The 22,953-nt window shown below is 48.7% G+C and overlaps 2 protein-coding genes across 2 annotated transcripts; both read left to right on the forward strand.

Annotated features, from left to right (window-relative positions):
- Positions 1–664: 664 nt before the first annotated feature.
- Positions 665–4,721, forward strand: LOC308358396 (myeloid cell surface antigen CD33-like; the record flags this gene model as incomplete). Its single annotated transcript, XM_080828579.1, has 6 exons — positions 665–707; positions 773–1,156; positions 1,361–1,639; positions 1,866–1,913; positions 4,270–4,363; positions 4,649–4,721. 6 exons carry the CDS (start codon positions 665–667, stop codon positions 4,719–4,721), a joined length of 921 nt encoding a protein of 306 aa, XP_080684705.1.
- A 1,046-nt stretch (positions 4,722–5,767) lies between these two features.
- On the forward strand, positions 5,768–21,307 carry LOC308358397 (myeloid cell surface antigen CD33-like; the record flags this gene model as incomplete). Its single annotated transcript, XM_080828580.1, has 7 exons — positions 5,768–5,777; positions 12,348–12,590; positions 12,656–13,039; positions 13,246–13,524; positions 14,753–14,849; positions 15,066–15,147; positions 20,588–21,307. The coding sequence occupies 7 exons, from the start codon at positions 5,768–5,770 to the stop codon at positions 20,747–20,749; spliced, it is 1,257 nt and encodes a 418-aa protein (XP_080684706.1). The 3' UTR covers positions 20,750–21,307.
- Between the last annotated feature and the right edge of the window lie 1,646 nt (positions 21,308–22,953).

Genomic DNA, 22,953 nt, shown 5'->3' on the forward strand with positions numbered 1-22,953 from the left:
GTCTACGGAGGAAGTGGTTCCCTGGGTGGGGACCGCGTCACGGGATGGACCAGGCCAGGTCCTGCTGTCTCGTCTCCAGTTCCCCCAACACAGATGTTCACTAAGCTCCTGGAGAATGAATGAATGAATGAATGTATGAATGGCCGCTGCCTTCTCTTCACCCAGGATCCCTTCTCTTCTGCCCCAGAGGCTCACACAGACGTACAGAATCATCCACCTTGCAGGACAGAACACCCGAGGGTCTAGATGAGGCTGTGACCCTCCAGGTCTAGCCAGGAATTGACTAGCTCCCCAGTGTAGAGGGTGCTGCTCAGACAAGTCCCTCAAGTGGAAGAGACCTTAGGAGACTCACCGTGTCCCAGGCCTCCCGTGTCCTCAGAGGTCCTGGTCCAGGCTGTGGTGCCAGAGGAAAGTGCCGAGATGAGGAGCAGGACACGGGACTGCTCCTGTTCTCTCCTTCCCGGGTGGGTCTCCCTGGTGTCCAGCCAAGGGTGTGGCCGGCTCTGGGTGGGTGTGGGGGGGAGCTCTGCAGCTGCGGTTCTTCTTCCGTGAACCACGAGGCCCCGTGCTCCTCCCCAGCTTCCCGTGGGTCCCCTCAGCCTCCCTCCCACCGCCTTCCTCTTCTCCCTCACCCACCGGAGGCCACACACCCTCCATCTCACAGATGCTGCTGCCGCTGCTGCTGCTTCTACCCCTGCTGTGGACAGGTGAGTGGGCCGAGGGGAGGGGGCCAGGAGGGTGGGGGCTGCTGCTGACCCTCGATTCTCCACAGGGTCCCTGGCTCAGGACTCGGGATTCTGGCTGGAAGTGCAGGAGACGGTGAAGGTGCAGGAGGGCCTGTGCATCTCCGTGCCCTGCCACTTCTCCTACTCCCCACCCTACTGGGCCCAGTCTTCCCCTGTTCATGGCTACTGGTTCCGGGAAGGGCCCAGTACACACCACGGTGCTCCAGTGGCCACAAACAACCCAGATCGTAAAGTGCAGGAGGAGACCCAGGGCCGATTCCACCTCCTCGGGGATCCCCGGGCCTACAACTGCTCCCTGGACATCAGAGGTGCACAGAGAAGGGACTCAGGGACATACTTCTTCAGGATGGAGAGACGGTTTTCTCCGAGCTACAGTTACAGCCAGAACCTGCTTTCCGTGCAAGTGACAGGTAAGGAGGAGACCCCAGGAGAGGCTGCAGAGGAAGGACGGGGGTCCTGGGTCAGAGCCGGGATGGGACCCCCCTTCCTGGGAGGGGTTAGAGGTAACACATGTCAAGGTTCAGAAGCAGGAGCTGGACCAAAGCCTGAGGCTTCTCTCAGGGTCTCACCTCGGACCCTCCTCCTGATTCCCGTGTCTCCCCATCTCCTCACAGCTCTGAACCACACACCTGACATCCTCATCCCGGGGACTCTGGAGTCTGGACACCCCAGGAACCTGACCTGCTCTGTGCCCTGGGCCTGTGAGAGGAGCACACCGCCCATCTTCTCCTGGACGTCAGCTGCCCTCACCTCCCTGGGCCCCAGGACTCACCTCTCCTCGGTGCTCACCCTTACCCCACGGCCTCAGGACCACGGCTCCAACCTCACCTGTCAAGTGTACTTCCCTGCAGCTGGTGTGATGGTGGAAAGGACCATCCAGCTCAATGTCACCTGTGAGTGTGGGGCAAGGTTGCCCGATTCCCTGAAGGGGTGAGGGGCAGGAAGGTTTGGGGAGCCTCGGAGTTTTACTGGGAGGTCTGTCTGAGTGTGGGACCTCAAAGGACTCAAGCCCTGTCCCTCCTGTGTTTCTGTGGTTTCTGGGGGTGAGGAGAAGATACCTACATGTATCTCACATGCCCCCGCCTCACTGAAGGGGGAAATCCCCTCTTTCCATCGCAGGTGCCACACAGAACCCAACAACTGGTGTCTGCCTGGGACATAGCCCAGGTAAGAAGGAGCCTCCTCCCTGGGTATAGAGAGTGGGGTTCTTCAAACCTCAGCACAGAGTCATGTCCCTGCCACTTTCTGCACTCATGGAGATGGCCAAGACCCCCCATGGGTGAACCCAGTGTTTCCTCTTCCTCCCCAGGCCCCAAGGCCCTATGAGAGCTGTCCCCATCGGCTCCCCTCCACTCTTCTGCGCACCTCCCCCCTCCACCCCATCATCGGGAGAAGGGAGAACAGGGCAACGTGAACCCAGCAGATCTGCCTCTTATCATGCATCTCCTCATGACTCCTCTCCCATCTTTTATTCTCCCTAACAGCTGCTTTTTTAAGTACTTCTGAACACGTAATATATTCACATGGACAAATATCCAAAATGTACAGGAGATTCTGTCCTTAGACATACAATTTCCTCCTGGGAAACAACCAGTGTCCATGGGCTGACTCTGAGCCTTAGTGTGTTTGCCTAGAGGATCTGAGGGGTCCTCTGATATCAGTAGTACAGACTGTCCTCGATCTCCTCCGAGACTGTGCGGTACCCTTCCCATGGATGGATTCTGATTCAGTGTGTGTCTTCTCTTAATGGAAAATCATGGCATTCATTTTCTTCTACCAACAGAAACACTGCAACACTGTAATCCATACTCTTGCATCTCATTTAATGTAGTGTGCCCGTGTGTGTGTGTGTGTGTGTGTGTGTTTATGTCTATGTCTATGGGATACGCTCTTAAAACCAAAATAGCTCAATCATAGGTTCTTTGTAATCTTGAGGGACAGGGCAAAGTTTTCTCCACAGAGGGTGGACGAGTTTATTTTCCCAACAGCCGGGGTCAAAGCCTATATTTTCACCAACCCTGCATGGGGTGAAAGTTCTGATCTTTGCCAGTACCAGGTGGAAGCGCTGTACAGTGTTTATATATATATATATATATATATATATATATATATATATGCAATACTGCATCCTTGAAGAAAAATTCACCTATAAGAAAACTTCCTATTTTGACCATTTCAAAGTGTACAATAGGTGGTTCTGGGGACATTCACAATGTTGTAGGACCATCACCACTACCTGTCTCCATTCCACCCCTGCATTGTCATTATCCCTAATGGGAAACCCCCTGCCTCTTAGACAGTCATTCCCTATTCCCCCTCCTCCTGAACCCCTGCAACCAGGAACCTGCCTTCTGTGTCTGCGGATTTGCCCACTGAGAACATGTCAACTAAATGAAATCCCACAAACTATCGTCTCTTATGTCTAGCTTTCATTTTACCAAAACGTTTTCAAGGATCATCTATAGAGCTTGTACGAATACTAATTCTTTTTTGTCTGGAAACTATTCTATTGCATGGATGTACCATAGTCTATCCAACCACTGATCAGGCGATGGACATGTGGGTGGTTTCTGTTTGGGGCTATGATAATGCCAAGAACACTGGAGGACACTTTTTTTTTTTTCAAAGATTTTATTTGTTTATTTGACAGAGAGAGATCACAAGTAGGCAGAGAGAGGGAAGCAGGCTCCCTGCCGAGCAGCGAGCCCGATGTGGGACTCGATCCCAGGACCCTGAGATCATGACCTGAGCCGAAGGCAGTGGCTTAACCCACTGAGCCACCCAGGTGTCCCTGGAGGACACGTTTTTGTTTGAACATTCTTTTAAGCTTTCTCGAGCATATGTCCAGGAGTGGAATGCAGGGTCCAAGGGTAGTTTCTATGTTTTAACTTTTTGAGGATAATGCCAGACTGTTTCCCACAGTGGCAGCACCATTTTTCACCCCCACCACAAGTGTGCGAGGGTTCCCTTTTCTACACACTCTTCCCAACATTATTGTTTTCCTTTTCAAAATAATTATAGCCTATTTGTGGGTGTGAGGGACTGTCCCAGTGTGGTCTGATTTGCATTTTGTAATGACTAATGTCATTCATTTTTACATGGACATTTTTGTCATTGGCCTATCTTCTCTGGAGAAACTTTTGAAGTCCTTTGTCCATTTTTAAAGTGCGTTGATTGCCTTTTTGTAGTTGAGTAAGAGTTCTTTATATGTGCTGGACACTACACCTTTATCAGATCTGTGATTGGCAAATATTTCCTCCCAATACGTAGGTTGCCTTCTTACATTCTCAATAGGATCAAGTGAACAAGACGATTCACTTTGATGAAGTCCAGCTTTTGCGTATTTGTCCAGTCCTACTGCTGGAAGGGCAGTGTATGCGGTGGGGTGAGCCCCAGAAACAGGGGGTCCCGCATCCAGTGATGCAGGAAGGCCTGGAGAACCAACGGCCAGAGTCGTGCTGGAGTGAAGGACACAGGGCTGCATTCAAGCCCATGAATCTGTCCTCGTCCCATGTCCCTACAGTAAAATCAGAGCCCATGGCAGAGTTGGTTCTGGTGGCCATTGCAGAAGCAGCTGTCAAGACCCTGTTTCTCCTGCTCTGTCTCGTCATCCTCATGTGAGCACTGCCCCAGGGGAAGGGGAGAGGTAGGGAGGGCGGGGGCATGTGGCTGACTCCCAGATGGGTGCAGGAGGGACTGAACAGGCTGAGGATGGGGCAGGAAGGAGGATTCCACTGAGTGTCCATGAGGGGATGTCCCTGCTCAGCTCAACTAATCTGTGGGACCAGACCTGCCCTCTCTTACCTCAGTCACCCCTTCAAACCCTTAACTGGCAACACGGGTGGGTCAGTTCACCCTGCACCCCCATGATTAGACTGAAACACCCTGGTCTCTTCTCTCAGAGTGAAGTTCCTCAGGAAGAAGACAGCCAGGCCTGCAGGGGGCCTGGAGGAGGCAAAGCCCACCCCCAGTTAATCCCTCAGGTGAGTGACGTGGGCAGCTCACCACCCAACATCCCACCAACACCTCCTCCAGGATGGCCCCAGCATTGCTCCACTCAGCATGGCCAGAATTGAGCTGCTTCATTCCTCCCAAAGCCACTTCCCTATGGGGTTTCCCTCCCATGGTTAACAGGGCTCTCCTCTCTAAGGCAAGAACTGGGGTGTGGCTCTCCTCTGTGACCTCCCTCCCTTCTGCCTGACCCAGTACATCACTCAGTTTTGCCATCCTTCCTCCTAGGCTCATCCTGATGTCAGTCTCCGCCCCATCCTGACCTTACTTGTAGCTGTGGCCTCCTTTCATCCCCAGACTTCTAACCCACCTGCCTCCAGCCTCCCTCTCTCTCCTCACTGAGTCTTGGGAGACCATTATCATCCACTTCGTCCACAGCATGAAGAGCTGGGATCCTCTCCAGGGCTAAGATCAAGGCTGGGTTTGAAGGCCTGGCATGGTCCGCTCCCCACTGGACCCTCCACCGAGATCTCTACCTCCTCCTGCGTCTTGCAATGTCTCCACAACCAGCTGGGCCAAGGTTTTGCATGTGCCCTTCCTTCTCCTGAAGGGCCCTTTCCTCCCCAACCCTGCATCTCCAAGTCCTAATCATCTTCAGGCTCAGTCTTAAAAGCCAACTAGCCCTGTGTGGGGGTATGTGACTCACATGATTTTGAATCAAGTCATATTCAGTTAAGAATAGACTCCTTCAGCAAGTACTACTGAGCACCTACTATGTGCCACCTTGTTTTGGTTTCGGGTGCATCAGTGATCACAACAAAATCTCCGTCATCAAGAACTGTCATTCTCGAGGCAAGAAATCAAAAGAAATAAATAAGAAATAATATTAGAGCACTTTGGGTAGAATATGTGTTTGTGGAAAAGCCATGCAGACTGAGCGCACATGGCTCATTCGGGACCATGTTCTGGAACTAAGAACTGAGGAGGTGACATTTGAGCAAAGACTTGAAGGCAGGTGACAGAGCAGGTTCTGTATTTGCCTGAGAGAAAATTATCCCAAGAAATGGACAATGGGGAAAGGTGAGTGAAGTCGCTCTGAGACAGGAGGAGGGCTGGTGTGGAAACAAGAGGATGGGGTTGAGAGCACAGGAGTGCAAGGTGGGGATGCTGGGACGATGGTGCTGATCTGGTGGGGGTGCAGGCCCTGTGGGAATGGGGGTGCAGATCCCATGGGATGCAGACCCTGAGGGTGTGGAGACCTTGAGGAAGTGGAAACGTCGTGGGGGTGGAGACCCAGGGGTAGGAGTGCAGATCCCACAGAGGTGCACACATCCTCCTGGTACAAATCATGCAAGCCTTCCAGAAAATGCAAGAATCTGGAAGCCTTTGAGGAGAGCAGAGATATAATTGAACTTTCCTTTCAGTCGGATCCCCATGGCTGTTCTGCTCAGCAGCAGCCAGAGTGGGTCCACGACAGAAAGACAGAGATTCGGAGGGCACTGCTGGCTGCCCCAGGTGGGACATGATGCTGGCTCCAAACACGGAGAGTGGGGACATTATTCTTGAATATATAATGATGATAAAAACAAACAGGATTTGGGGGGCACCTAGGTGGCTCAGTGGGTTAAGCCTCTGCCTTCTGCTCAGGTCATGATTTCGGAACCCTGGAATCAAGCCCCACATCAGGCTCTCTGCTGAGCAGAGAGCCTACTTCTCCCTCTCACTCTTTCTGCTTGCCTCTCTGCCTACTTCTGATCTCTCTCTGTCAAATAAATAAACAAAAATCTTAAAAAAATACAACAAAACAAAAAAACCCCATGATTTTCTAAATGATGTGGGGGAGGTAGGGGTAAAGAGAAGAGCAAGTATGATGACCAGTGTCTTCTCTGAGCATCTGGCAGGATGGAGTCAGGAACTTAACAGATTTTCATTCTGAGACTGTCGGGAATGGAGCAGGCTGTGACTGTCTGGAATCAGCAGAGGGTCCAGGCAGAGATGTCAAATCCCACAGCTGCTGGAAGGGCATGATCAATAGGGAGGAAAGGGACTGATTGCACATAGAGAAAATGAGGCACTTGGAAACACATTTGTCACTGGGGACCCAATAATGGCAGATTTGACAGAAGGGGCAGGAAAGGGGTGAAGATGTGGTTGGAGCAAGTTCAGGAGAGTCAGATGAGAGGAGATGGCCGAAGGGGTACAGACAACCCTGTGAGGACTTTGCTGCAAAGAGGAGCAGAGCAAGACTCCAGAGAAGGAGAGCGTCTGCCTTTTCTGCCATCCGCCTGGAGGGAGCATCTCTGATGACCCGCCTGTATTAATTTCCCGGGGTCCTTGTAACAAATGCCACACTCTTGGGGTCTTAAGACAAAAGAAATGTGTGAGGTCTCACAGGGAGGTCAGAAGGCTGTGATATGAAGGAAATACACTGTTTCCCTCTGCCCTGCCATGATCTCCCTGGGACTCTGTATCACAGGATAGGTGAACCTATCCTGTGTAGAAGAAGAAAGTGTACAAATGTATTTCATATGAGATTTATGTGGCACAGGAGCCTTCATAAAGAAATGAAGACCCCAATAAATGGCTAAACCTGAGGGGTTCATGCTCGATTTGCTGAAGAGTAGAAAGTTGGAGCCACACCTGGGAGAACAAAAGGTTTGAGCTGTGGGTGGTACCTGGAGTGGCTTGAAGAGACCCGCCTGTCGGATCCATCTCTCTGTCCATCTGTCATCAGACTTGCGATGCTCCTTTCCTCTGGGTAGAGGGAGGGAAAAGTCACAAAGTCCTTCCTCCGCCTGCCAGTTCTCAAATTCCTTCAGCCTGAAAGGGTTAGGATGCCAAGGTCACACATTTTGGGAGCCATGTCCTGAACCCCAGAATCCAAAATCAGGTTTGCTGCCCAGAAATCAAGAGTGGTTGAGCTCCACGCCCTCCAGAGGCTCAAGGAGAAAATCCTTCTCCTGCTTCTTGGGGGTGATGGTGGCTGCCAGCATGCCTTAACCTGGGGTGTCACTGCTCCACTCTGGGTCTCTGTGGTCATGTTTCCTCCTGCTGCTCTGTGTGCAGAAAGTCACCCTCTGCTTCCCCTTTAGAAGGACACTCTGATAGATTTAGGATCCAACCCAGACAATCTATGATGATCTCCACAGTCCAGATCCCTAACTTCGTCCCACCTGCAAAGAATTTGTTTCCTGTAAGGTAACATCTAGTTTCCACGGATTAAGACCTGGGTATGTTTGGGGTCATTATTTAGCCTTGCATGGCCCAAAGGATTTTCCCACCCCTAAATGTCCTCATCTGCCCCCTGACCTTCTTTACTCTGTTCTTCCATGTCCTGATGCACTAGTGGGTCGCCTCAGGCATAACACAGGACTTGGGGAAGAGGGACCTGCTGTTCTGTAAAAGCCACCATTGCCAGAGCTACAAGAAAAGCGACAGAGAGAAAATACCTACAAATACATGTCTGATGAAAAAGTTGTACCTAAATATTTCAAAGATTCTCAAGACAAAGCAATAAGTCAGCAAACAAACATAATTGTATAAAAAATGGTGTCTCAACAATGAAAAAACGAACCACTGTAACTACAAATTGCAAAGAATTGAATAGATATTTCTCCAAAAGGATCCAAAAGACCACTAAGCACATGACAAGATGCTCAACATCTAATATCAGCAAAATGCAGACAACATGCGCACAATGAGAAACCTCTTCACGCTCATTCTGATGGTTGTTATGAAAAAACAAAAGAAACAACAAGCAGGAAATCACAAGTGTTGGCCTGGATGCAGAGAGAGTGGAACTCCTGGTTTTGCTCTTGAGGTTGTAAAATGGTGCATTTGCTGTGCCATCAGTACGGCAGTTCCTCAAAAAATTAAACATGGGTTTACCATAGGATCCAGGAATTTCCCATCTGGGTACGTACCCAAAGGATCCAAGGCAGGCACTTGAATAGCTATTTCTACATCTGTGTTCATGGCAACATCATTCATAAGCGCTAAACGGTGGAAGCAACCCAAGGGTCTACCAAGAGAGGAACAGATAGACAAAGGCTGGTATGTCCATTCAGTGCCATATTACGCAGTCTGGGAAAGAAGGAAACGTTGGCACGTTCTACAGCATGGATTGAGCACATTATTCTAAGTGCAATAAGCCAGTCACAATAGGACAAATCCTGGAGGATTCCACTTACATCACGTATCTAGAGTAGGCAAATTCATAGACACTGAAGAGAGAAGGATGGTTTCCAGGGTCAGGGGATGGTGGGGGAGAGGGGGAATCGAGGGTTATCAACTTAATAGGCACAAAATGTCAGATTGGGATGATGAAAAAAGTTGTGGAGATGGGTAGTGATGATGGTGGAACAACTACAGGAATGGGCTTAAGGCCACTGACCTGGACAGTTAAAACGGTTAGAGAGTAAAGCTTTTGTTCTGCATGTTTTGCTTTAGTCAAAACAGAGCAGCCAAAGATTGAACCAGCCAGCCACCTCACCAAAGAAGGACAACGGATGGCAAATGAGCACATGAAAACGTGCCCACCTCCACTTGTCCTTAGGAAATCCCAGAGTAAAACCAGTGCACACCTCTTAGAATGGCTAAACAAACAAACAAAAATCCAAACACAAATACAAGAAAAATCCTGGTAATGTCAAACACTGAAGACACTGTGGAGCAACCAGAACTCACCACACTCTGCTGGTGGGATCACCAAATGCTACAGCCACTGTGGAGGAGAGTTTGGTGGTTTTTTCCCAGTTCAACCTACATGTCTTATGGGACCGAGCAACTCGATGCCTAGACATTTGCCCAAGAGAAATAAAAACACGTTCCCACAGAAACCTGCAAGGGAATATGGACAGTTCCATTATTCATAGTCATCCAAACCTAGAAACAACCCCAGTGGTCTCCTCAGGGTAGCGTATGCAACATGAGGGCACACAGAAACAGTGATGTACTAGCAGCAAGTACAGGAACAAATTATGGGCATACACACCCAGCAACATGCAGAACCCTCTAATGCAGCATGCCAAGTGAATGAAGCCAGACTTTGAAGGCTACTTTTGGTATGATTCTGTTTCTGTGACATTCAATAAACAACAGAATTACAGGGATGCAGAACAGACCAGCATTTCTGCAGAGATTAAGGTTGGAGGGAGGATCTTTCCACCAAGGGACAGGAGGAAAGAACATTTTGGGGAATGGCACTCTTCAGTCTCTTAACCATGGTTATGGTTACATAATTCCATACACCCATCAAACTTCACAGAATTGAAGGAGATAACAAGTGAATATCACTATGTCTAAATTAGAATAAATTAATAAATTAAGAGCACATTGAGAAAACACTACCTTTCTGCTAAAATTGCTAAAATTTAAAAGGCTGTCAACATCAAGTATTAAGAAGAGTGTTGAGTCACTGGAATTCTGGAACATGGTGGATAGGATTGGTAAAGGTTCAATCCGTTTTGGAGAGTAGTTTAGCAATTTCTCTTAGTGTGGAACATGCAGTTACTCTTTGACCCAACAATTACACTTTTGGGGAGGGGTCTTCTTTCTTTTTTAGCATTTTGTATGTCTGTTTTTTATTTTTTATTTATTTTTTATTTTTTTAGATTTTATTTATTTATTTGACAGACAGAGATCACAAGCAGGCAGAGAGGCAGGCAGGGTGACAGAGAGGAGGAAGTAGGCTCCCCGTCAAGCAAAGAGCCCCATGCAGGACTCGATCCCAAGACCCTGAGGTCATGACTCGAGCCGAAGGCAGAGGCTTAATCCACTGAGCCACCCCACCCAGGGATGCCTGGGTGGCATCCCTCGTATGTCTGTTTTTTAATCTAAGTATGGTTGACATGATCTTATGTGAGTTTCACAATTATACTACTTGTATATACTCAAGAAAATATGTATATACTCAAGAAAATATGTCCACAAAAAGTTTCACTTTCATATAGTCAAAACTTAAAAATCTCAACTGTCTATCAATAGGTGAATAAATAAGAGGTTATAGGACACTCATATCATGGCATAATACTTAGTAATCATGTATTATGAACTACAAACACGACTTGGATCCATTTCAAAAGCAGTATGTTAAGTGAGAGAACACAGAACACGCAAATGAGTACATTTCTAGGAAATTCTCAAATAGGTCAAATTAATTCAGCATGACAGAGACTAGATCAATGTTTACCTGGGGCTGAGGTTCCAGAAACCCATATGGAGTGGTATTTTTGTTCTCTGTCTCCATCGTGGAGGTATACATTTGTCATAAGTCCTAGAGATGCACACTTTAGGAGGGTACATTTTATCTTATAAAAAGTACAAAGTTCATTGAAGAAACATCATGAGAACTCACAAAACCTTCCAGTCCATGAAAATGGTATACCTCCCTTTACTGTAAAGCAATCACTTTGGGTTTTCTGTTATGTGCCACAAGAATGCATTTCGAATAACCTAGAATAAGGTGTGATTTCACTTATTGGAGACTCGATTCCTCATTTATCAGATGAGGCACAAAATAGCTCTATGTTAGTAATTTTTCTAAGGAACATACTTTAGATACCACTGCGTTTGCAATATTTTACAACTGTATGATGCAATTATATATCATATTATATTGTGTAGATAGGCATCAATGATTTGCCAGATGCGTACTCCACAGAGATGGAAAGTCACATGGGCAGCACCTGTGATTTTAATTGCAGCTGTATATTTGTTCCACTTATGTTTTCTGCAGTAATATTATATGTGTTTTGAGCCACATTTCACCTTAAGAAGCTGATTTTTTACATCACGGGAAATGATGAGGAACTAAAAAACCTGCTTCAGTCCATGCACCACTGTATAGACAGCATTCAGGGAAAAGATTTTTCCCATGGCTCATTTACATGAAGATCCCACATAGTTCTCATTTTGGAGATGCCATTGAAACTTCATGAATCAGCATAGTAGAAGTGAAAGAAAAAAGGACCCATCCCTGTATATTTAGAAAATATCCAGGAGGCCAGCAGACACATTTATTTATTTATTTATCTATCTATGTTATGTTATGTGATGTGATGTTAATCACCATACAGGACATCATTAGTTTTTCAGGTAGTGTTCCATGGTTCATTAGCAGACACATTTTAAAAGACCAGGTGTCTGCAGCTGTGAACCTCACAGGGACAAAGAGAAAGTCCGGTGTGTCTACGGAGGAAGTGGTTCCCTGGGTGGGGACCGCGTCACGGGATGGACCAGGCCAGGTCCTGCTGTCTCGTCTCCAGTTCCCCCAACACAGATGTTCACTAAGCTCCTGGAGAATGAATGAATGAATGAATGTATGAATGGCCGCTGCCTTCTCTTCACCCAGGATCCCTTCTCTTCTGCCCCAGAGGCTCACACAGACGTACAGAATCATCCACCTTGCAGGACAGAACACCCGAGGGTCTAGATGAGGCTGTGACCCTCCAGGTCTAGCCAGGAATTGACTAGCTCCCCAGTGTAGACGGTGCTGCTCAGACAAGTCCCTCAAGTGGAAGAGACCTTAGGAGACTCACCGTGTCCCAGGCCTCCCGTGTCCTCAGAGGTCCTGGTCCAGGCTGTGGTGCCAGAGGAAAGTGCCGAGATGAGGAGCAGGACACGGGACTGCTCCTGTTCTCTCCTTCCCAGGTGGGTCTCCCCGGTGTCCAGCCAAGGGTGTGGCCGGCTCTGGGTGGGTGTGGGGGGGAGCTCTGCAGCTGCGGTTCCTCTTCTGTGAACCACGAGGCCCCGTGCTCCTCCCCAGCTTCCCGTGGGTCCCCTCAGCCTCCCTCCCACCGCCTTCCTCTTCTCCCTCACCCACCGGAGGCCACACACCCTCCATCTCACAGATGCTGCTGCCGCTGCTGCTGCTTCTACCCCTGCTGTGGACAGGTGAGTGGGCCGAGGGGAGGGGGCCAGGAGGGTGGGGGCTGCTGCTGACCCTCGATTCTCCACAGGGTCCCTGGCTCAGGACTCGGGATTCTGGCTGGAAGTGCAGGAGACGGTGAAGGTGCAGGAGGGCCTGTGCATCTCCGTGCCCTGCCACTTCTCCTACTCCCCACCCTACTGGGCCCAGTCTTCCCCTGTTCATGGCTACTGGTTCCGGGAAGGGCCCAGTACACACCACGGTGCTCCAGTGGCCACAAACAACCCAGATCGTAAAGTGCAGGAGGAGACCCAGGGCCGATTCCACCTCCTCGGGGATCCCCGGGCCTACAACTGCTCCCTGGACATCAGAGGTGCACAGAGAAGGGACTCGGGGACATACTTCTTCAGGATGGAGAGACGGTTTTCTCCGAGCTACAGTTACAGCCAGAACCTGCTTTCCGTGCAAGTGACAGGTAAGGAGGAGACCCCAGGAGAGGCTGCAGAGGAAGGACGGGGGTCCTGGGTCAGAGCCGGGATGGGACCCCCCCCTTCCTGGGAGGGGTTAGAGGTAACACATGTCAAGGTTCAGAAGCAGGAGCTGGACCAAAGCCTGAGGCTTCTCTCAGGGTCTCACCTCGGACCCTCCTCCTGATTCCCGTGTCTCCCCATCTCCTCACAGCTCTGAACCACACACCTGACATCCTCATCCCGGGGACTCTGGAGTCTGGACACCCCAGGAACCTGACCTGCTCTGTGCCCTGGGCCTGTGAGAGGAGCACACCGCCCATCTTCTCCTGGACGTCAGCTGCCCTCACCTCCCTGGGCCCCAGGACTCACCTCTCCTCGGTGCTCACCCTTACCCCACGGCCTCAGGACCACGGCTCCAACCTCACCTGTCAAGTGTACTTCCCTGCAGCTGGTGTGATGGTGGAAAGGACCATCCAGCTCAATGTCACCTGTGAGTGTGGGGCAAGGTTGCCCGATTCCCTGAAGGGGTGAGGGGCAGGAAGGTTTGGGGAGCCTCAGAGTTTTACTGGGAGGTCTGTCTGAGTGTGGGACCTCAAAGGACTCAAGCCCTGTCCCTCCTGTGTTTCTGTGGTTTCTGGGGGTGAGGAGAAGATACCTACATGTATCTCACATGCCCCCGCCTCACTGAAGGGGGAAATCCCCTCTTCCCATCGCAGGTGCCACACAGAACCCAACAACTGGTGTCTGCCTGGGACACAGCCCAGGTAGGAAGGAGCCTCCCGTCCATGAGGCATTAACTGTCCAGGGTCTCTGTCAGGTTAAGTCAGAGTGGGACTTGAGACTCAACAGGTGGGGGTGTATGGGGGGCTGATTAGACATGAGAAGCTCCCTCAGCCCTCTCTCTCATATCCTCTCACCCTAGTCTTGCTAGGTGACCTGCAGTTTTCTCCCGACCACCTGAATATGCTTTTTATCTTCCTCTGGTCTCTGAAAGACTAAAGCATTTTCAGTAACTTTATTTTTAGAAAGGTTTAGGTTCTTGGCAAAATTGAGCTGAAGGTAGAGAGATTTCCCCCAAAGCCCTGCTTTTACATGCATAGCGTCTTCATTGTCAACCCCCGCCAGAGGGTACTTTTGTTACAATAAAACCTACGTGGGCATGCATTTATCACTAACAGTCCATAGCTGACATCAGGGTTCATTCCTGGCATTGTACTTTCTATGGATTGGATAATTTATAATGACATCTAGTCACTATAATATCCATCTAGTGTCATGCAGAGTAGTTTTACTGCCTGACTGTCATTCCTCAGCCCTCTGAGCCCAGCCTTACCCCCACTGGTATGGTAATGGCATCTGCCCCCACCCCCATCAGTGAGCCCCATTAAGACTCTTTCAGTGCCCACCAAATGGCTGATAGGTGATGCCCAGAGACACATCTCTCACTCTGGGTGTGGGCTCCCAGGAGGCATAGCCAGGAAGGACGAGGAGATCCGAAGGTCTGAGCACTCCTCTGCCTCCCCCTGCTTCCGGAAGCACGGAAGACCACCTTTGACCCTGAGTGATAGGGCCAGTGGAGACAGCCTCCCTGGAAGGAAGGAGGGACTTTCTGCATTCCACAGAGCTCTGTGCATCTCTCTCTCTCTCTCTCTCTCTCTCTCTCTGGAGTGCCCATGCTCATCAAGATTGGAGTTCACCCCAAGTGTCTCTGTCTACAGGGAAACTGGGAATCTGGTCAGGAGTGACTCTAGGTGCCGTTGCGGGAGCTGGTATCACCACGCTGCTTGCTCTCTGCCTCTGCCTTATCTTCTTTGGGTGAGCTGGGTGGGTATGGGGGAGGGGGGAGAAGTGGGATTTGCAGGGGTTGTGAGGTCCTGGAACAAAGGCAAAGGGTGCCAGGTACGAGTGTGTTCCCAGCTCTAGTCCCAGCAGTCTAGGAACACGGGGATCTTGTTACGAAGCCTTGATATGAAGGCTCCTGGGTTCGCCCCACCCTCCACCCCATGTCAGAGACCCCGGTGTCTCCATCAGAGTGAAGAACTGCAGGAAGACAGCGTCCCGGAGAGCAGTGGGCGTGGACGGCAGCCCCCCGGTTGTAAAGCCAGCCCCCCTGGTGAGTGACGTGGGCATCCTGGCGTGCAGACTCTCTTCCCCATCTCCTGGGGTGGCCCACAGCCACGCTCCATTTAGCGTGCCCAGAAATGAGCTCATCACCTTCCTGCTTGTTTGAAAATGTAGGTTTTATCCTTCAGGCGTCTGAGGCCAACAGATCAGGAGCTGACTGCCGCTGGAAAGGCACTCTGTTACTCACAGTTTCCAGGAGGAGAGGCACACCCCTCCACACAGGACCACACGGGGCAGGGCTAGGGTGGGTGAGGTGGCAGAGGGGGCAAAGGGAGTCATGGGTAGGGCCTTTATTGTGGTTTCCACAGGAAAGGCATGGTGAGTCAGGGTAAGCGATTCAGGATTGGCTAGTTTGAATCATTTAGCAGGTTCTGGGGTGTTGGGTGTCCCTAGTTGTTTGGTGCCTGGCCTGGGGGTGATTAGGCTAAGGAACAAGGGCCCAGAATGTCAGCTTTGGACGGGTCGGTTTGCACATGAACGGCAGGCGTGCTGGCGGTCCTTCTCCATCTCTAGAGACTGGCTAGTTCCGGCAGGGATCGTTCCCCCAAGGTCAGCCAGGCCCCACATGCTAAAGCCTCAGAAACACGTTGTGAATGCACTCTTAAACATATTCTTCCTTCTGGCCGTCCGCCTCCCTGATGGCACTTGTGTCCCTGTCACCCCAGCAGAGACCCAACCCTATGCTGCCCCAGCCTTGCTCTCCCTGCACCAAGAATGCAGCAGAACACGTCCGTGCTCTTCTCATTACAGAGTAATGCAACCATTCCCTTCGGGCTGGGCTCCCCTCTTAGTCCTTACCCTGCTGCAGCCCTCCCACCTCTCCTCTGTGAAGATCCTTGTCCCACAGGCCCCGGTCTGAAAAGCACAGTTCCTCCACCCTGCTGAAAGTCGGGTGCCCGAACAACAGGTCTGGTGTTTGGGGCAGGAAACCCAGAGTCACCAGAGCCACCGTCAATGCTTCAACCCCCAACACTGGCCTGCTCACTTGCTTCAAGTGGAGTGCGCTCTTTGCATCTCAGAATCATTGCTGGGCTATGCGCTCCTTCTCGTATGTCCGTGTCATCCTGCCCTCGTCCTGCTCATCTCCGAGCTCTGACCAACATTTATTTATTTAAAACCCTGGCTAAGGGGGTGCCTGGGTGGCTCAGTCAGTTAAACATCAGACTCTTAATCTTGGCTCGGGTCTTGATCTCAGGGTCATGAGTTCAAGTCCCATGCTGGGCTCCATGCTGGGTTGGAGCCTCCTTAAAAAAGTAATCAACCAATCAGTCAATGAATCTCTGATTAAGGTGGATACCACTGAGGCTCCTGAGCAGTGATCTGCAGTCACCACGCACGCGTTCATTCCTTTCCCAAATATCTCCCACTTGTTGATTGTTCTGGGTGCTTGGGTGATATCTGTGTTTTTGTAAATGCATGTGTTACAAATAGAAAATGTCCCCGTGGTCAAGGACTTACATTTATTGGGGGGGGGTGATGAAAACAGTGAACAGATAAGCAACAAAAATATGCAAGCAATTGATAGGAAATGATGCTTTGGAGGGGAGTTCAATGGAAGAATGAGGGATGACGGTCCTGGGGCTGCAACCTTTGAGAAAACACCCACCAGAGCCAAAGTGAAGGAGTGTAGTGTGAGCCCTAAGACCATCACCCAGGCTCTATCTAAGCAAGGTTTGGAGGGTTCTGAGGTTGGGGCATGCCTGATGTGTGGGAGAAATAGCACGTTGGACAGCGTGTGTAAAGGAGAGCTGTGGGAGGTGGGCAGAGGGTCATGGTGGGTAGGAGGAAATGAAGGTGGAGAGGCATGGAGGCTGCAGTGCTCCACAATTACCTATGTATTTTGAGAAGGGTGACAATATAAAGGAAAACCACAGAGAACTATCTCCTACACTTACGGTCATTAAATTTGTGTGGGTTTTCCCCACACCAAATAATGCTCCTTGACACCAGCTGGGTGTCCTACAATTCAACTCAATTCTGACACTATCTACCTGGAGCCAGCGTTGGATCCCACAGGTCACGGGCTCAGCCCCACAAGGCTGCCCCACCCCCCTTCAGATGCCAGTCCCAAGCCCAGGTTGTCACCTGTGCTTCTGACCAACTGACTATAAATAGGCAATTCCCACAAGCCCCCTCCTCAGTTTTAATTAGTCACAGCGGTCCACAGGACCCAGGAGGGTAGTTTACTTACGGGGTACCGGTCTATTATAAAAGGATGTGATGAAGGCTAGAGATCAACATCCCGAGAGAAGAGACGCATGGAGCTTCCATCCCCTTTGCAGGTGTGTCCACCCTCTCAGCCTCTCCATGTGTTCACCAGCCCAGAATCTCCCCAACCTTCACCCCTACCCTGTACTATGGGGATTTTTATGGAGACTTCCTCACGTAGACATGATAGATCATTACCTCCATTTTCAGCTTCCTGGAAGATGAGGACGTGGGGCTCAAACTTCCAAGCTTCTAACCACAGCTTGGTCTTTCAGTGACCAGCCCCCATCCAGGAGCCCACCCACACTTATGTCATTCGAACAAAAGATGCTGCTGTCATCCAAGAAATTCCAAAGGATTTAGGAGCTCTGTGTCTAGAATCTATATCTATATCTATATTTATCTCTCTCTCTCTCTCTCTCTCTCTCTCTATATATATATATATATATATATATATATTTCTATTATTTCACAGACATGAGCTGATGCTCTTTTTTTAATTTAAATAAGCTCCATGCCTAATGTGGGGCTTGAACTCAGGACCCTGGGATCAAGAGTCGTGTGTTCTATCAACTGAGCCAGCTGGGTTCCCCAAACTGATGTTCATTTTATTTTTTTTTTAAGATTTTATTTATTTGCCAGAGAGAGAGAGAGAGAGAACACACAAGCAGGCAGAGAGGCAGGCAGAGCAGTGAGAGAAGCAGGCTCCCTGCCGAGCAAGGAGCCCGATGTGGGACTCGATCCCAGGACTCGGGATCATGACCTGAGCCGAAGGCAGCGGCTTAACCAACTGAGCCACCCAGGCTTCCCCTGATGTTCATTTTAATGGAATCACTCCGGCTGCTGTGCTGAGAGTGCCTATAGCAGTCTAGGGCAGAAAAGAGGAGACCAGATAAGGAAGACACTCCAATAATCCAGGTGAGAGGGAAAGCAGACTGCGTCAGTTTGCTAGGGTTCCCATAACAAGATACCATAGATGGAGTGGATTAAACTACAGAAACATTTTCAGAAACAGTTGTGAAGGCTGGAAGTCTGAGATGACGGTACCTGCAGGGTGTCTTCTTCTGAAAACTCTCCCCTTGGCTTGCAGATGGTCTGCTTCCTCTCTATATCCTCACCTGGCCTCTTCTCTGTGTACACACATCTCCACTGTCTGTTCTTCTTATAAGGACATAAGTCATTTTGGGTCCTACCCTAATGTCCTTGTTAAAACTTAATTACCTCTTTAAAGACCTCATCCCCAAATACAGTCACATGAGGTGTTAGAGCTTCAACTTACAAATTCAACATATGGACACAGTTCAGTCCCTAAGATGGGCTTAGTCCTGCGTAACAATGATGAATCAGGATTTGCTAATGGAGTGAGAGAGTGTATGTGGGATATGAGCAAAGATAGTTCACTGCCCCTACTTAATGGGTGTGATAGATGCCAGTGATGACTCTACAGATGTCATAGATGTTACGGGTGTCCATACACGTTCATAGATCCCAAAGAGGACTCCAGTGTGATTACCTTGAGTAGTATAAGTAAGTGGGAGAGACAGAGATACAAAGTGGAGATGACAAGAAAACCACTGAGAAAAAAGAAATGACCAGGAGAGTGTACGGTTGGGTCCTGATAGCCAAAGGGAGATGAAGCTTCAGGGAGAAGAGAATGCTTATTTGTTTCAAATGCTAGTAAGTCCAGCAAGATAGGTTCTCAGAAATGAACCTTAAATTTAGCAAATGGTGTCACAGCTGATCTTATCAAAAGCAGATCTGGTTTCCTGGGAGAGGAAGTTTACTTGACTGGTTTGAGTTCAAGAGAAAATGGGAAGATGGGAAGTGGAAATACTTTTGAAAAATATTACCATAAATCTAGAGAGAAGCTAGTCTGTAGCAGAAAATGGTCATACTTTAAAATCCCCTGGAACTTTCTGTGTGATAGGAGCATCTTTTGTACTAACAAGGTGACTCTGGGTGGGCTCCTGTTTGGACTGGTCACCAGAAAGACCACCCCATGATTAGAGGCTTGGAATTTTCATCCCTGCCCCTCCCCCATTCTCCAGAGACGAGAGAGAGGCTGGAAATGGAATTAGTGATTGATCATGTCTACATGATGAAGTCTCCATACAAATCCCAAAGTATGGGGTTCAAGGAACTCCCAAGTTGGTGAGCACACGGGGATGACGGGAATGCATTTGGAGAGGGTGTGGAAGCCTCCACTCCGTCCCCACACCTCACCCTGGGCATCTTTTCATTTGGTTGTTCATCTGTGTTGTGTCTTTTATCACATTCTTTTATAATAAGCTGGTAAACAGTAGGTAAACTGCTTTCCTGAGTTCTGTGAGCCACTCTAGAAAATTAATGGAACCTGAGGTAGGGCTTGTGGCAATTGCTAATTTATAACCCGTTGGTCAGAGGAGTCAGGTGACAAACACAGGTGACAACCTGGACCTCTAAGCAGGTGAAGTGAGGGTGGGGGATCCTTGTAAGTCTGAGCCTTTAATCTCTGGATTTGGTGTTCTCTCTGGGTAGAAAGCATCAGAATTGAGTTGAACTCTAGGCCACCCATCTGGTGTTGGAGAATTGTTTGGCGTGGTGAAAACCCCACACATCTGGTGTCAGAGGTGTTGTGAATGTGGTAGCAGTGCGAGAATGAAGAAGACACACCCAGAAGAAAAGTGAGCTTTTCGTAAACACCCTCCCATGTATCCTGTGCCGGAGAGACTGGGGTTGCGTTCATGATCAACAAATGTGTAACCTCTCTGAGAACTGGTTTCTCTTTCTTTTTTTTTTTTTTTTTAATTTTATTTATTTATTTATTTGTTAGAGAGAGAGAGTGAGCGAGCACAGGCAGACAGAGTGGCAGGCAGAGGCAGAGGGAGAAGCAGGCTCCCTGCCGAGCAAGGAGCCCGATGTGGGACTCGATCCCAGTATGCTGGGATCATGACCTGAGCCGAAGGCAGCCGCTCAACCAACTGAGCCACCCAGGTGTCCCTGGTTTCTCTTTCTGTAAAATAATAGTCTTTTCCACACAGGTCTGAGTGACTGTTTAGTAAAATTTGAAAACAACTAATAGTATTAGATTTGTCACATAAGAAATGTTCGATAAAAGATTGGAAGAAAGAACAATGTCCTGTCAGAATCAAATTCACTTCATGGACACTCTCTGCCTTCTCCTCACCCTACCTCAGACCCCCCCCCACCTTCCTCTGACTCCTTCTTTGCCCTCTAAACAGGATTACCAGCAGGAGTCCAAGTCAGACCTCCCTGCTGACCCCGCAAGCTCTGCACGAGTGCCCTCCACCTCAGAAATGGAGCAGGACCTGCATTATGCCTCCATCAGCTTTCACAGAATAGAGGACACCTATGCAGAATACTCAGAGATCAGGACCCAATGAGGAACCCTCTGGCGCATCAGTCTTGGAGAGAGCATTCACACCCTCCGGGAAGCGGGGACCAAAGGCTGATTCTTGGAAAGTTAACAACCCCGTAGGCAATGGGTTTACAAACTCCTGAATGTGAGTTTCCTGCTATATTGAAACTAAGGGTGGAACCCATGCTTTCGTTTACCAACAGTATGACATCAGGCAAACCATTTTACCCCTCCATGACTCGATTTCCTGCTTTGCGAAATGGATGTAAGAAGTCCCACCTCACAGGGTTGCCACGAGGAGTAAATAAAAGTGCATATAGAAAAAAACCAGCAGAGGCCCTGATGCACTGTGAGAGTTTGTTGCACACTAGTTCCTTCCCCCTTGAACAGAAAGGTGTTGGTGACATCTCACCTAGAGACTGGGTGTGTTCCGTCTGGGACACCATATCAGCAATGTGTCAGTCTCACTTTCAAAACCCTCCCATGTTGTAATCATTTTGTAATGTATACATATATCAAATCATTACATTGTATAATTTAACTCACACAATGTTATGCGTCAACTATATCTCAATAAAGCTGGAAAAAATAAACTGTAGATCCAGATGTATTATTTAATGATAAATATTATTGAATATTTATCAGAAAAACAAAACCCTCCCCATGGGTCCCTTTCCTGACTTGGCCTCCAGCATCATTCCTCTCCCTTCCTGAATCTTCCCTTTCCATCCCGCCTGCCTCCGACTAGTCCTGTTAGAAGCAAAATCACATATTAGCATTTAGAGAATTTCCTAAAACTCAGGGCTGACCGCAGTCAAAACACCTCTTCATCTCCTCAGCACCAAAGACTAATTTACAAGCTTCTAATTTGACGTTCCAGATCAAGGGTCAGAAATTTTTTTTTAGAGGGCCAGATAGCAAATATTTTAGGCTTTGTAAGCTGTAAGGACCCTAGTAACTATTCAACTCTGTGTTTGTAGTGCAAATGTAGCCATAGCCACTCCACAAATGAACTAATGCGGCTGTGTTCCAACAAAATTTGATTTGCAAAAGCAGACAACGCACGGTGCATAGTTTTCTAACCTCTATTCCAGGCTGTTTTCAACTTTACCCAGTCTACTTCTGCATCTCCATATCCTGACCCATCAATCCCTCATGCCATTCGCTAAGTGCTCCCATGCTTGTGAATTCCTCACCATCTTTGTGCATCCACATCCTTTTCCCAGGAAGACCCGTCACCAGATCATCATCTGTCTGGCACCCTCTTATCCTTCAAAATAAACTTGAAAATAGATGTCAGGTTTGAGATGGTTGGTGGAGGCAAGCAGGAAGTTGTAATCTTCCTCCTCAAAAGCCCAATATTTTATTTAAAAATCAACTTAAATAAAAACAGCCCTACCTCCATCAGTAGCACCAAAACCATGACAGCGATAAAGTATAAGGCCATAAGATCATAAAATGACTCCTAAAAACAAATGGGAGATTCTGGTGTGGTGTAAAAAAAATGTTTGGGACCTAACTCTCCCTTCCCTACATCCAAGAGGGACAGCTGTCAGACTTCTGTTTATGATAATGTCAGGCTGGGTGACATGAGCCAACCATCTGTTGAAAACATAAAAAGTTGATTGTTAGATGGACCATGAGAGACTGTGGGCTCTGAGAAACAAACTGAGGATTTTGGAGGGGAGGGGGATGGTGGGTTAGGTAGCCTGATGGTGGGTATTAAGGAGGGCACATATTGCATGGAGCATTGGGTGTGGTGCATAAACAATGAATCTTGGAACATTGAAAAAATAAAATATAATCTAAAAAATAAAAAATAGTAAACTTAAAAAAATAAGTAAATAAATAAAATGTTTTTTTAAAGGAAAAAAAATGTTGATGGTTAGACTTTCAATCGAAACAAGTTGTCATCAACACATTGTTCCCTGCTCCTCCCTCTAGTTGCAACTAGAAACCCTGTAAATGGTGCAAGAAACAAAGGAGAATTCTGGAATGCAGTAAGAAGAAAGTGAGTTGATTTAGGCCCCTAGAGCTAGGGGACTAACACAGAGGGAGAACATCTCAGTCCTCCCATCCAACAGAGGAAAGACACTCAGACCCATCATTTCCCAAATCCTGAGAGACAGAAGGCAGCTAGGTAGGGCCATTTTTCTCCTGGATGGACGGGAGCCCTTTTAACAATCAGGCAGGCCCAGTGCCCACAGCAAGGGGGATCAATTGCAGCCA

The sequence above is a fragment of the Martes martes genome (assembly GCF_963455335.1).
Source record: "Martes martes genome assembly, chromosome: 17".
Taxonomy (NCBI): domain Eukaryota; kingdom Metazoa; phylum Chordata; class Mammalia; order Carnivora; family Mustelidae; genus Martes; species Martes martes.